The 13,759-nt window shown below is 51.0% G+C and overlaps 1 protein-coding gene across 9 annotated transcripts in view; it reads right to left on the bottom strand.

Annotated features, from left to right (window-relative positions):
* The window catches only part of LOC111847577 (disabled homolog 1-like), a 149,920-nt gene that overhangs the window by 1,964 nt on the left and 134,197 nt on the right, over window positions 1-13,759 (bottom strand). For 7 of the 9 annotated variants that reach the window (XM_023818896.2, XM_023818900.2, XM_023818895.2 and 4 more), the window contains 6 exons: window positions 12,045-12,095; window positions 11,000-11,062; window positions 9,744-9,840; window positions 6,905-7,468; window positions 6,118-6,245; window positions 3,076-3,156 (listed from right to left, as the gene is read on the bottom strand). In XM_023818896.2, the coding sequence (XP_023674664.2) occupies window positions 3,076-3,156; window positions 6,118-6,245; window positions 6,905-7,468; window positions 9,744-9,840; window positions 11,000-11,062; window positions 12,045-12,095 (984 nt within the window). The remainder of the gene's footprint in view (window positions 1-3,075; window positions 3,157-6,117; window positions 6,246-6,904; window positions 7,469-9,743; window positions 9,841-10,999; window positions 11,063-12,044; window positions 12,096-13,759) is intronic. The other 2 variants (XM_023818903.2, XM_072704255.1) reach the window with 1 other exon arrangement.

The following is a 13,759-nucleotide window of genomic DNA, read 5'->3' as shown; positions in this document are numbered from 1 at the left end:
GGAGAGTCGGTGTCGGAATAAGTCACATATCTCAGAAAAAGCCCCTCAGGGTAGCTGAGAGAAGCCAGAGTAGTTGTTGTAAGGAATTCAGATGCTCTGCACTTTAAACTAAGTTTGTGCAATATCGAGGCAAGTCGTGAGTGTAAGTGAACAGCCATGTATCCATGAGCACTTAGAATTAAATTTTACGAGCGGAACTGCCTAGTTCCTTGACCAAAGTGACTTCCTTCAAGGACATGGAAGAGCAAAATTGCTCTTGTAGTAACAGACACTCGACACTCTTGTGGAGGTATGACAGAGTAATGAGGCCGCGGGAATTTAATGTGATACTTAAAAGGAATGATTGAGGAAGAACACGGTAAGTTTCGATTGGCTTTTCTCAAATGGTGGCTTTCCAAACAGCCACCCAAGCACAGGACTATAGCCTGTATATATATAGTGTCAAGACATGTTTTATGTACTACTGCCAACTGATTTCACGCCTCGGCAAAAATTATTATGTTACATGGCCAGCAGATGGCAGTAGTGTGCTTCACAGAAAAGAACGACATGAGACATATTCGTCTAGCAAGGGGGGGGGGGGCTAACTCTGAGTCATGTATGTGTACCACCCGCAGGCATGTGAGGACGGGGGTGAGGATTTATTTGTGTGGAATGCAGAGAACCCGTCGCCAATGTGACCTTAATATAAAACACCTGTCAAGCCTCATCCGGAAACGGCGTGTTGCATCGAGACGGAGACGAGCGCTGGCTTCCCAGCACCGCTCGGCCTTTGAAAACCCAAAAGAGAGCTTTGCTCCAAAGAAATACGGAGACTGGAAATTATTGCTAAATATATGCAGCAATATATGGTTGAAATGTGGCACGGTGACCTTTTGCTACCCGTGGGCATGCAACCAGAGGGATATGTTGGATATCCAGAGAGAGCAGAAGATATGGCCAAGAGAGAGAGGCCGCCCTCACTGATGGTCAGCAAGGAGATGCCACCCTGGGTCACTTGTGGCGCATTTTCCACTGGCATACAGGAACCAGGCCGTACCTGAGCTGTACCCCAAAGAGAAACTATTTACAGCACGGTTCCAGCTCGCTTTGTTTTTCCACTGCAGAAGGTTCAGCTTGGTAAGGGCGTTGTTGGGTTTGGAGAGCAATAGTGACATAAAACCAAAGTGACACTTATTTATTGTTTTTGCTGTGTATATCATAATTTGCTATGTGCTAATTTCTGCTAACATGTCTGCGAGAATCACCATCTTACTTTAGCATCAAACACTAGTGGAATTAGCATTCGCTATGTAAATTTGCTTTATGAGTCCATTCTGTTCAGCTGTTATATAGTGATTTTTCAAGCAGGTGCAGACCACCGGTTCTTTCTTGCTCTTTCGACCAATAAGATTGTGGTGACGCAACCAGCTTGATCTTTTTCACACTCTCGGCCCTACAGGTCGGGTGCGGTTCCATTAATTTACAATGGAAAACCGTTTCCTCCTGGTTCGACTAGGTTCTTGGTGGCAGTGGAGAAGCACCATTTGAGCCACACCTTCAGCCCGAGTCTGCTGCAGTGGGGGGGGGGGGGGGCAGGAGGGAGGGGGGACAGGAGCCCATCCTACTGGACCATATGGTGTCAGGACAGGAATATAAGTGTTGGAATGTGACGCCATTGCGACGCGGGTCACTCCCAAGCATCCCATAAGGAGGGGTCTCCATGGCACCCACCCAGCAGCCCCGGTGTACGTGTCACACTGACCCCTCCATCCACGAGCGTGAGCTGGCTCGCATCCAAAAGCGCTCTGCATCTCCCTCCCCCTGCATCCACTTCCCAAGGGTAACATGACACATCATATGGGTGCGACCAGCACCTCCAGTGCCATGTGACCCCATGAGGGATAAATTCAAACTCAATAGAGACCCGATAGCCAGTGAGAGTCTGTGGTGATCTACTCACGGCAGGGACAGCTCTGTTCGGGATCCAGGGATAAAATGGCGGAAAAGCCATCACAGCTTCCCTCTGCGATGAAATATGTGACCAAGGCCTCCAAAAATCGGTACGATTTTAATTACGAGCAGCTTCAAAGACGCACGCGGAGGGATGGGGATGCTCCATGGCGTGAGCTGTAATAGAGTGGCTCTGCTAGAGCGCGTAATTATTTAAGCGTGTAATCCACAGTCATCGTCGGCGACATGACAAGGCCAGCGATGAGCGGGAGGCGTGCAGAGGAACATGACGGGACCCTGACAGCAAGGGACAGCCCATTTTCAGCTGCGACACATTCTTTAAATATCCACAGCTGGGGATAGCCAAGTGGTGCTAGCTACTTAGCGTTAGCCGTGCAGTGCCAACCACATAGCCTTGGTCACGTATCGCTAGCTGCTTAGCCATGAGCGCTAGCCACATAGCCTTGGCTACATAGTACTAGCCACACTGCCTTGCCCATAGTGCTAGCCACATAGCCATGTAGCACTAGCCTTATAGTCGAGGCCACATAAAGCTATCCACATAGCGTTAGCATTCCCACACTCCAGTCTCTGTTTCCTTATAATCTCTGCACGAGGGATGGACGCGGTCATTGCGGACACATCGTGTCATCTGTATTCATGACGTATCCACGGGCGGGGGCTGAAGGTCCATCGCTCATCTGTACATAACAGCTAAATACCAAGAACACTACATCCAGCTCTCTAATTGGATTTGTTTCAGAATTCCATTTTGGCTCAAAGCCATTCAGTTACAGGAATTTATTGGGAGTCGGGGAAGAACAAAAAGGTTTTTTTAGTGAAAGGACGCAATAAAATAAACTTGGTACAGCAGCTATTGGCTTAAAATATTCATAAATCCCCACTGCAAGTCAGTTGGAAACACCCACCTGCCTATGGTAGGCTCGGCAGAGCAAAGGGGGCCAATGAATGGCAAGACACCGACTGACATGTACTCATGGGACGTACCACAAAGGCAGGGGGAGGGGTGCAGGGTGAGAGAAACGGCAGTAGACAGCTAGGGGTCAATTGAAGGGGGTTCAGCTGAGGGCTCTGGGAGGAAGGGGAGGAAGAAGGAGACAAAGGAAGGGGATGGACACCTACCTAGCTGCCATCCTGTGGACTGGGCGACTCGGAGGGGGGATCGCAGGGGGGTTCAGCAGGGGGCAACTGTGAGTCGCCAGCCTGGAGGAGGGAGAAAGGGGGGCAGAGCTGACGAGAGGGACGGAATCCGCAGAGAGGAGAGCAGAGGAAAGCAGAGGATGATGAGAATATTCTGTATAACAGCACACGCCCCTGAAGGGAATCCCTGTCAATGATGCACTTTCACTTCAGCAAGCTGATATTTCAACCCAAAGGTCCAACAGGAAATTCCCCTGTGGGACTTGAGCTCACAACCTTCCGGCTACGAAGGAATAACTTTTATAGCTATACAACATAGAGCCCCAGGGAGAGTAGCGATTAAGGATTTATGATTTTCCAGCCAAACTAGTCATTTTTCCCCGCAGACTGCCTGCAGCATTTATAAACCAGCGTGGTGCTGAGGTCTCTGCTGGAGCTGGCGGACGGCACCGCACCATGTGTGATCGGGTCATGCCCTCCAGCGCAAGGAAACGCAGTGCTGAAACCATCACTGATCCCCTCACCCGGCACACCACCTGGTCCGAAGACTCATTTCCGGAAAGTACTACAGGTCCTTCAAAGCCTGCTGCGCATCTGACAGTCTTTCCCAGTGTACACACCCCCCCAATACTCACAGTCTTTTAACTCCAAAGCTGGATGTTGTTTGATTCACTGGTTTAATCATCTGTGGATATTTCCTTTGATTATCGAACGAGCAGAATAAGTCGGAATACATGCTGACGCATTTGGTGATGAAGCTGACGTGCTGGTCGGTTGAGTCAAACTATCCCCTGTGGTTGCGGTTGTGGTTCGTGCTGCTGATGTGGAACAGGTCAGGGCTGCTGGGCATCCTTTCCTCCGGTCAGAAAGAAGCCACAGATTGACTGCCACCACAGCCTTACAGGCTGTCAACTTCCCTGGTCAGAGGCTGTCACCCTGTGCCTCGTCACGCCAGTCGGTATGAACCTTTACTGGTCATATGGCAGAAGTGGGGCCGCAGATCATCGGCAGACCGTGTTAATGAATCAAATAAAAAATACAGACGCCGCTCTACTTACGAATGAGTTACGTTCCGAACGGCCGTTCGTAACTTGAAATGTTCGTAAGTCGTTATTCAACATCATTTTAAGGCTTTCCACAAGTACAAAGAACTAGGATGCTGCGAGTACGTACGCTACGGCGTGCTAGGCGTAACTGGCGCTCAGGGAGAAAAATTGATGTCGCGGACAGGAAACGGGAGCCCAGTGAACACAATTTGGACTTACAGTCCTCTTCGTTTGTATGTCTGAAAGTTCGTAAGTTGAAAGTTCGTAAGCAGAGGAGCGTCTGTATATAAGATCAGCAGAAAAAAAGCTTGTATAAATCTCGAGTTTTGGTAACGTGCGGATGCTGCTGTGATAGTGATCCAAAGTGAACCTTTATTTTAGCCTGAACAGCAGGGGGTGTAGTTGTTATGGACAAAGATTTGTATTTCTTTCTAATGGGGGTGCAGAGTATGGCTCAGTGGGTTAGGAAACTCTGCCTGTAACTGGAGAGTTGAATCCCAAATCGGCACAGTGATCTCACCGTGGCATTTCATATCAACCCCCAACTTCTCCAGGGTCTAACCCCACTTTCATTTGTAGGCCACTCTGGATATTAGCCTCTTGTGGAACCTGTCAGCAAAGCAGAAAACGATCCAGGGTGATATCCAACAGTCGCTTTGAAAGAAAGGGTCTGCTGAACAGGGAACGCCAGAGAAGGAACACAAAAGGGGGGCGGTAGTGGAGTAATGAAAGAGGCGGGGGGGGGGGGGGTCAGCGATGCGGAGGAGGCGCCGCATGGAGGAGGCGTCTGACTCTCACTCATGGCCCCGTTAATCGATGCGACCGGCTCCCACCTTCCGGTTCAGCGCTTAACGCTTGGACTGAAGAGGAGAGCGAGTGAGAGAGCAGCTTTAAAAGAGCGCATGGAAAATTACCCCCAAAATGCGTCCATCTGTTTGCTGTCTCGCTGTATTGCCAGCCTGTTTTATTTTGTTGCGTTAAGGGAAAAAAAAAAAACTAATTTCGGGGCTTATTTGGGCAGAAGCTGTTGACGGTGCCTCTGACATTTCCTCACGGACAGTTCTCCCACTTTGTCTCTCTAATGAAGGCAATGGTGTCTGAGCACAGTAATGGCCCCCCTCCACGGACCTGCTGACAAGTCGCCGAGGGGGGGGGGGGGGGATACATGGCTAGAAGTAAATGGTTCTGGAAACTTCCGGCAAGTCTGCGCTGACTCACCCACTGCATTAAAACCCCAGGATTCTGGCACGGGGTCCCAGAGAAGAAGGAAATCAACTTTAGCTGTTCATTTTCACTTAGTCTTTGAATCGTTTCTCTACACGAAATTTTGAGCCCGTGTGGTAGAAGTCCCACTCAAGAAGGGGTAGAGATCACATTGGCCACGCCTCCTAGACCAGCAGCCAATCAAGGACGAGAGAAGCCATCTCCCAGACTGGTGTGAGATGGACACAACCGGACCAAATCACACTTCAGGGCCACATATGCAGGAGAGCCGTGATTTATGGACGTCCCTTAACGTTCATATATCTACTAATTAATAACGCTAATGATCCCGCTGGTGACGCAGCAGGCTAATTTAACGCACTGCTGGCTCCCCAGTCGGTCAGCCTTTGAACAGTCATTGAGAGAGAAATCATCCCTGTCGAGAATACTGGGCATCGGCTGGGGAGCTGACCCCCCCCCCCCGGCGGGGATGAAGCAGCATGTGTGGGAGGGGCTTGGGCCGCTGGTGACGGGTAATTAGGCCGAGGATCAGACAGTTTGGGTCTGAAACAGAGGTAGCCCAGCCCTGGTGCTTATTATTACGATGTTATTGCTGTTTTTTATAATTGTTATGCCAATCAGCGGTAATTAAAACGCATTCTCAGGATTACATGGAAGAACATGGTTGGCAACCTTCAATTTAAACAGAAGCCCCCCCTAGAGAAAGGGGAAGTTTATCCAGTGGGGATTTGGGGGATTCCCCGCCCCCACTCACCGCCTGCTGGTCTCCGCCGCGACTGGGACTGCAGTCCGCCTCCCCGCAGGAGTCGTCGGTGGGGGCGTCGCTGCCGTGCGAGGTTGATGACTTGGAGGGGGGGCTTTGGCGGGGGGCTGGCGTGGGGGCTGAGGGACATGAGAAAGTGGAGGGGGGGGGAATGTGGTTAAGACAGAGAAACAGCAGCTAACGTATTCTGAGCTGCTGTTTAGGTGCAAACTACTGGGATCGCATTTACTGCCACTCAGAAACATGCGGGACCTTTTCCAGTTCAAATTACTCTGAAGGTTAAAAGCCTGCACCATGCACACCTTGGGCCTGATTTGCATGAGACACTGCTGTTTTATAGAGTGTTCGGTGTCTCTGGGTGCATGGTTTTGTTATATACAGCCTCTCTCTCCTTCATTTGCTCCGTTTCATTTTAGATTCACTCATTCGTTTGGTTTTCATGACAACAATACATGCAGCATCCTTCCCCGCCCTGCGATCAGGTTTGGAGACGTTTGGTAACTTGGCAGCCAGTCGATGAGCGGCCGGTGATCAGGAAGCCAATGTCTGATAGGGGATGCGGATGGATTTTTGACGAAATCGGTGTTTCATTGTTATTAAGATGGTCAATGTGTAGATTTTTCTTCACTTTATTCAACTTTCTGCCCAACATTCTAAGAACACCATATAGATGCTGTGTTTCGTCCCGTAACTAAGAATCACTTTATGTACCCTAGCTGACTTCCTGTCAGCTGACCACAGGGACAGGAAGTGTTTTCAGATCACGGCGGAAGCTCACGTGAGTTTGTGGAGGGCGTTGTCGAGGTGACAGGTGTCAGGGTCAGCTGCGATATGTCGAAGTCGTCGCAGTCGTCCGTGTCCTGGGCCATGCCCACGCGGCTGAAGTAGCTGGAGAAAGCGTCGGACGTGGCCGCCAGGCAGGGCTGCTCTCCCCTGTGGGCTGATGCCAGAGGCGGCTTGGCCATCTGGAAGTCCTTAAACATCTCCTTGCTCATCTTCTGCCGGGAGTGGTCTGCGTGCTGGGGGCTGGCGGCCGCCAGGCGCTCACTAGGGGGCGCCGTTGGTGTTGGCATGGGCGCCAGGCCCTGGAACATGGCGGCCGGCAGGGGGCCCATAGTCTGCGCCGACATAAAGGTAGCGGGAGGGAAGGAGGCGGCCATGGCGGCCCACTGCTGCTGGGCGGCCGGGAACAGGTTAGGCTGCCCCCAGATCATGGGCTGGGCACCGGGGACAACCTGCGGGACCGGCAGGGGGGGCTGCACCCCGAAAGCCAGCGGGGCCTGGGCACCGAACGGGGGCTGTGCCCACTGGGCCGCCTGGATGGCCCCCATGGTGACGTAACCTGGGGGCAGAAACAGAGCCATGATGAAAGCGCCCAGTGCCAATACCGCAAACCACGGGCAAACGGTGTGATTTACATCACAGGGCCATGTTCTCATCGTGCTGTGAGAAAGTGCTTCCAGTTCTATGTGCAGACCCAGGTTCCAGCAAGGAGCCGTTTGGGCTCGGTCTCCTCCTTCCCTCGGCCCTGACTTTCGGACCCGGGGGGTTACAGCGACATGGCACCGCCTGCTGGGCCGCGTCTCAGCTCTCAGAGCCCCCCCCCCCCCACCCGCCTGTTTTCCACGGATTAGCAGCCCATTAATCTATGTGTGAAGAGTTCAGCTGAGCATTTAAAGAACCCCCAGAAGGAGCTGGGGCTTGAATTACAGGGGGGGGGGGGGATCGGCAGAAAGTCACGCCCATTAGAGCAACAAGCTGCCCGAGTGTCGCTCCTCTGAGAGCAGCACAGGTCGGCGTGGAAATGAAATCCCCTTAAAGACAGCCGCAGGTTAGGAAACTCCACCGGCTGGGGGGGGGGGAGGGGGGAGCATTTGGAATTAATTCAAGTTCTCACAAATCTGACAGGGAGCAGCGCTTAATATACTCCCAACAAACACGGCGTCTAAACGTCCGATTAAAAGGTAATTCAGCCGAGAGGGTGCTGGGGGGGGGGGGGGGGGGGGTGAAATCGCATTAATGCACAGCCTGCAGCAGCCAAGTGTCAGATACGGCACGCAAGGCGGGGTTGGGGGTCTGATTTCAATTAAACCCGGCTATGGTGCAGACGATGCGTCAGGCCCGACTGGGCGGTGTGTGTGTGTGGGGGGGGGGGGGTTACTGCTAAGCTGGGGCTGGGGGGGCTGGGGGGGGGGCTGCGCTTCACACGCCGTGTCTAGCTGACAGGCCTGCCTCTTGGCCCTGCGTCACACGCCGTGTCTATCTGACAGGCCTGCCTCTCGGCCCTGCGTCACACGCCGTGTCTAGCTGACAGGCCTGCCTCTCGGCCCTGCGTCACACGGCGTGTCTAGCTGACAGGCCTGCCTCTTGGCCCTGCGTCACATGCCGTGTCTAGCTGACGGGCCTGCCTCTTGGCCCTGTGTCACACGCCGTGTCTAGCTGACAGGCCTGCCTCTTGGCCCTGTGTCACACGCCATGTCTAGCTGACAGGCCTGCCTCTTGGCCCTGCGTCACACGCCGTGTCTAGCTGACGGGCCTGCCTCTTGGCCCTGCGTCACACGCCGTGTCTAGCTGACGGGCCTGCCTCTTGGCCCTGTGTCACACGCCGTGTCTAGCTGACAGGCCTGCCTCCTGCCTCTTGGTCCTGCGTCACAAGCCGTGTCTAGCTGACGGGCCTGCCTCTTGGCCCTGCGTCACAAGCCGTGTCTAGCTGACGGGCCTGCCTCTTGGCCCTGCGTCACAAGCCGTGTCTAGCTGACGGGCCTGCCTCTTGGCCCTGCGTCACAAGCCGTGTCTAGCTGACGGGCCTGCCTCTTGGCCCTGCCTCACACGCCGTGTCTAGCTGACAGGCCTGCCTCTTGGCCCTGTGTCACACGCCATGTCTGCCATAGCCTCCCGCATCCTGCCGTCATTCTTAATCCTTTTATTTGCACTTGCATCAGTTCAGGAACCTTCAAGGTCCAGCTAACAGGCAAGGTAGCCAGAAACATCTGTGTCTTGGTGGCGGCCAGACCCACCGGCTTCCTGATTCACTTTTATTTTTCTTTAATTGCCCTAAATAGATCATCTACATGCTGTGAATCATCCAGCTACAAATAATTCCTGATCTTCCGTCACACGCGGATTAGGGTTAATGTGTTTCTGTCCATTAGTTTTAATAGATGCAATTTAAAAGTGACATGCTCATCCATCCATCCATCCATCCATCCATCTAGGCCCTGGCAGCACAGGGCACCCCATCAGAGGTACACCCTGGGTATTATAAAAAATATTAAATATTAGCATTAACTATACTGGCAGATAATAAGCTAAACTGAGACTCTGACTGTAGTATAAGTGATTCCTAAGCAGTTAATATTGTCCATGTGTATATAATCCTGGTCATATTGAGATTCATTATATGGATCTGGTTTGGTCTAGGGAGGTTTCTCAGTTCTGCAGGTCGCTGTATGCCTGTACTGCAGACCTCGGCCTCCCTCAGTCAATGCTGTTTATAATGCCACAGGGATATCTACGGAACCTTCTGGAAACAGCACCATATGGATAGATGCAGTACATAACATCAGCAGAGTGGTTTTACCCAGCTAATCCCCACAGCATCCTGGCTCGGGTCATACCTGAGGGCACAGAGCCGGGGCTGAAGGGGGCAAAGTGCTCGGAGGGGTGTTGGTGGCTCAAGCTGGGGCCCAGGGTGTTGGCGGGAGAGGCGGGGGTCTGTGGGAGAGAAGCAGAAGGCCTGAGCTGCAGACAGGAGGCGCTGTTTCACACCAAGTCATGCTGGCTGTATTTCTGTACACTTATTTCACAAAGCAGCTGGGGTCACAGGTGCCTCAAGACTGATGCTGAATTCCCTGTTTTTTGGAGTTCTGTGTAAAATAAGATTAGATTCAGCTTGTTTGCTAGGTTTGTTCCATGCTGTTCCCATGCAAATAAAGGAAATAGATATGCAAGCATCAAAACCTGTGCAATGTCAGCATATTTGAGAAAGAATTGGTACATTACGGAAAAAACTGCAGAGGTGCCAATATTTCTGCCCGAAATTGTGCATCCATGGTCTCTGGCTGCATATCATGGATAAGATAATACTGCTGTAAAGGGAGACACAGGCCCCTCGCACCAGACGTGGGGACTTGAGTCAGTGTCTTGCAAATTGGATTTAAGTCACAAATTTAATGACTTGGGACTTGACTTGGGAAAACTGATGGAATGACTTGGACTCAACTTGGACTTGAGGGCAAATACTCGAGACTTGGACCCGACTTGGAACCTATGACTCGAGAAGACTTGAGGTTATAGTCTCCCCTCTGGATACCATAATGTCAATTTTATAATTTCAGTGCATATTAATTCTCTGCTGTTCGCATTTTCATTTGGGTGAGTGCAAGGTCTCCTGAGAGATAGTTTGTTAGACAGATGCACCACTCCCTGCATATACACACTGTGAAGACCACTGTGACAGAGTGGAGACTGTTTTCAACCTATCTCTGTCTATGAAGGACTTAACCTACAATAAACTGTGGCGGCTTTTTGCTGCAGCAAGTTTTAATCAACAAAGATAAGAAAAACTGCCATAGATAGGGACTCAAGTTACATGACTCAAAGCTCCACAAATTTGATAACCTCTGACTCGACAGCAAAAATGGTGGATAGACTTGGACTCGAGGGCACATGACTTGAGACTTAATTAGGAATGTTTTGACTCGATACTAGACTTGGACTCGCAATGTTTTGACTCGATACTTGACTCGGACTTGCCAAGGAGTGACTTGTTGCCATTCCTGCTACACACCAGTGCAGGAGAGAAAGTCAAGATGATCAGAATCATGCATCTATCGGCCCAAGACAGAGAGGCAGTCCCACAATGGACTCTTACCGAAGGGGACGTGACGTCAGGGGGAGTGGACATATCTCCGAAAAGCTCCAGCTGGCTGATATTCTGCAAGGGGACAGAGATTCGGCAGTTAGACCCCAGGTGCGCGACCTGCGGTACCTTCAGAACGGTCCGGCCGTGCAGAACACGGCGCCCAGCCAAGCGACCCGAATCCTTGGGCGTAAGCACTCACCTTGAGCGCCGTGAGGCCGGAGTCATTCATGCGCGCTAATGAAGCTCACAGTGGCAAATCAGAGTGGAAGAAACTTCCAGAACATGAGGAACGGAAGACAATGGGATGGCAGGATGGGGGGAGGTTTGATGGAATACCTACCCAGAATTACCCACTGACATCTATAACCACTAACACGGCTGCTATCTCTACACGTCGCTTACTAAATACGACGCTATTATTACCAATTCTCAATGATTATGATTCTTCTACAACTCATGTTTTGAAATCACTGTTACTTAGAAGCAGTGCTATAAATGACTACAAACATTGGACTTTCGAGGTCAAGACTCAGATAATTCTATTAGTTAAAGCTAATTTAATTCATCAACAGGGATTATACTTGAATATTGTGACATAACTTACATGTAGACTGCTACCCCCCTAATATTATCAGGTATTTCATGTTAAGGCAGCCCCTAACCCTAATGTACCTGGCTGAGGGACAGCCATATTCTGTCCTCAGTGAGGTAAAGCAGGGAACCGTGAGGTAAAGCAGGGTACAGATTGTCCATAATAACCTTTCTCTACAATGTGATGGAGCTGCAGCCCAGAAAACATGAGCCCTGGCTGGTTAGCGTAGGTAGGAGCTTGTCACGGAGATGCTACACTAGGCTGTGTCACCAATACAGACACAGTAACAGTGGGGGGCGCTCTTCTCACACACTTCACATACTGTAATGTAAGTAAATCAAGTTGTCTGTTCATCGCTTAGGATAATCAATCCATCCGCTGTCGTCCTTCTCATGTCTCTATGACTAGAGTCCCTGGCCTCTCTCCCCCCGCCCATCAGTCATAAGGTTCTCTACCCCTTACCTGCCAGGTCAAGCTAACGTCCTCGTCAATCCACACCAGCGACCCGGCATTCTGTAACAAGAAGCGCGGTAAGAGGAGAGGGGGTGGCGGGGGGGTGTGTGGGTCTGCTTGGAGTGTGCGGGATAGAGGAAGTGAGGTAAGAACTGGGATTATATGAGGTGAGGGAGAAGGTGGATGGTGTGGGATGAGGATGGTGCAGAGAATCGGTAAATCAGTCCCCACACTGAACGATCTCTCCTGAACCATTCCAGTTGGCGTACGCCACAAACCCAGATCTTGATCCCGAGCCGTAATTCTGCTACTAAACTAGCCCAAAAAAATGAACCTTTGAGGGATACTTCAATACATGATGAAAATATGATTCATTAGTCCCGTGAGGGTCTAGGAGAGACAGATCAGGAGCTAGAGTGATCTCATCAATTAAGGAGAAAGACGCGAGCGGAGATCGATCCATGGCAGAAGCTGATGATCGCAGGTCGATGCTGGGAGGCGTTCTGGCTCATCTGTGGGGTTGGAGACATTTTCAAGCCCATGAACGCCGAGACCACAAAGACTCAACACAAAACCGTCCCGACTCAACACCGCATGAGGCTGCTGGCCGCCGAGAGAGAGGATGATGGGAGCAGCGAAATAACAGAACAACACGGTGATTTGTCCAGCAGCGACATTACGAACGGAAATGATCATTCTCTCCGTTAATGAGCATTACAGCTAATAAACTCCACGCTTGCAAGATGGCCGGATGGATGGACATAATGCGAGTATAATGTGGAAAAAAAAAACAGCTCCTGAAACGAAGCGACTGTCGATTTCAGAGACAAAAGGCAATGATCTAAATAAATAAAAGTGAATTTGCATTTATAGTGCAGCCCAGATAGACCCCGATCTGCGTCCGGAGTGGAGAATTAAAGCCGCAAATGATTTATTAATTTGTATGACTTATTAATGTGTGCCCCCCTAGGGGGAGGGGTCTCTGGAGCAACCACAGCACATGAGGAGCCCAGGCAGCCGTTACGGAGTTTTACCAAAAATCCATTATGAAATTGTGACTATCATCCATTTGAAAATGCCCCTGATTTCTCATAGCGTGTTTAAAGGTGGCTTTAATCTGGGACACTTCAGCTGCTGTTTGGACTGTAGAGCCTTGTTAAGGTGTTTTGAGGGAGAGGTGCAGTGGGGGATTCTGGGAATTGGAGAGACAAAATCACATGATGCAGCCTTTTGGGCAAAGGCTCGGCTCCGTGTAGATAGATCCCCTTTCCGGGGCTGCAGGGGAGCGCCGAATCTGTGTGACGATTTAGAGAGGGAGGCGTGATCCTTCAGGAAGTCAGGCTCGTGTAGAAGTAACAGGAAGCACGTGGGAGCACCAATCAGGGCCTTAGCCATGAAAGTATGAGATAATATTATGCGACTGGAAAAATGTGACGAGAGAATTAATATCAGCGCTAATGAGTGGTAATTAGGGTTTAGCTCTGACAGGCGTCAGTCTTGTGGGGAATCTGACCCGAGATGGCCGGCACAGATTGCCGAGGACGACAAGAAACGTGGGCAGAAATCCGAGCAGATACAGGGAATCAGGGCTGGTTATCAATTAGCGTCCCATTAGCACCCTGGCTGTAAACACAGACTGCCTGTGTGCACGGAGAGCCACAGCACGGCTGACAAAGAAACGACCGCGAGAGACTACGTTTACCCAGACTATGCAGAAGAAGATA

This window comes from Paramormyrops kingsleyae, chromosome 21, assembly GCF_048594095.1.
Source record: "Paramormyrops kingsleyae isolate MSU_618 chromosome 21, PKINGS_0.4, whole genome shotgun sequence".
Taxonomy (NCBI): domain Eukaryota; kingdom Metazoa; phylum Chordata; class Actinopteri; order Osteoglossiformes; family Mormyridae; genus Paramormyrops; species Paramormyrops kingsleyae.
Note: the sequence above shows the minus strand (reverse complement) of the source record. Positions and strands in the feature narration are given on the sequence as shown.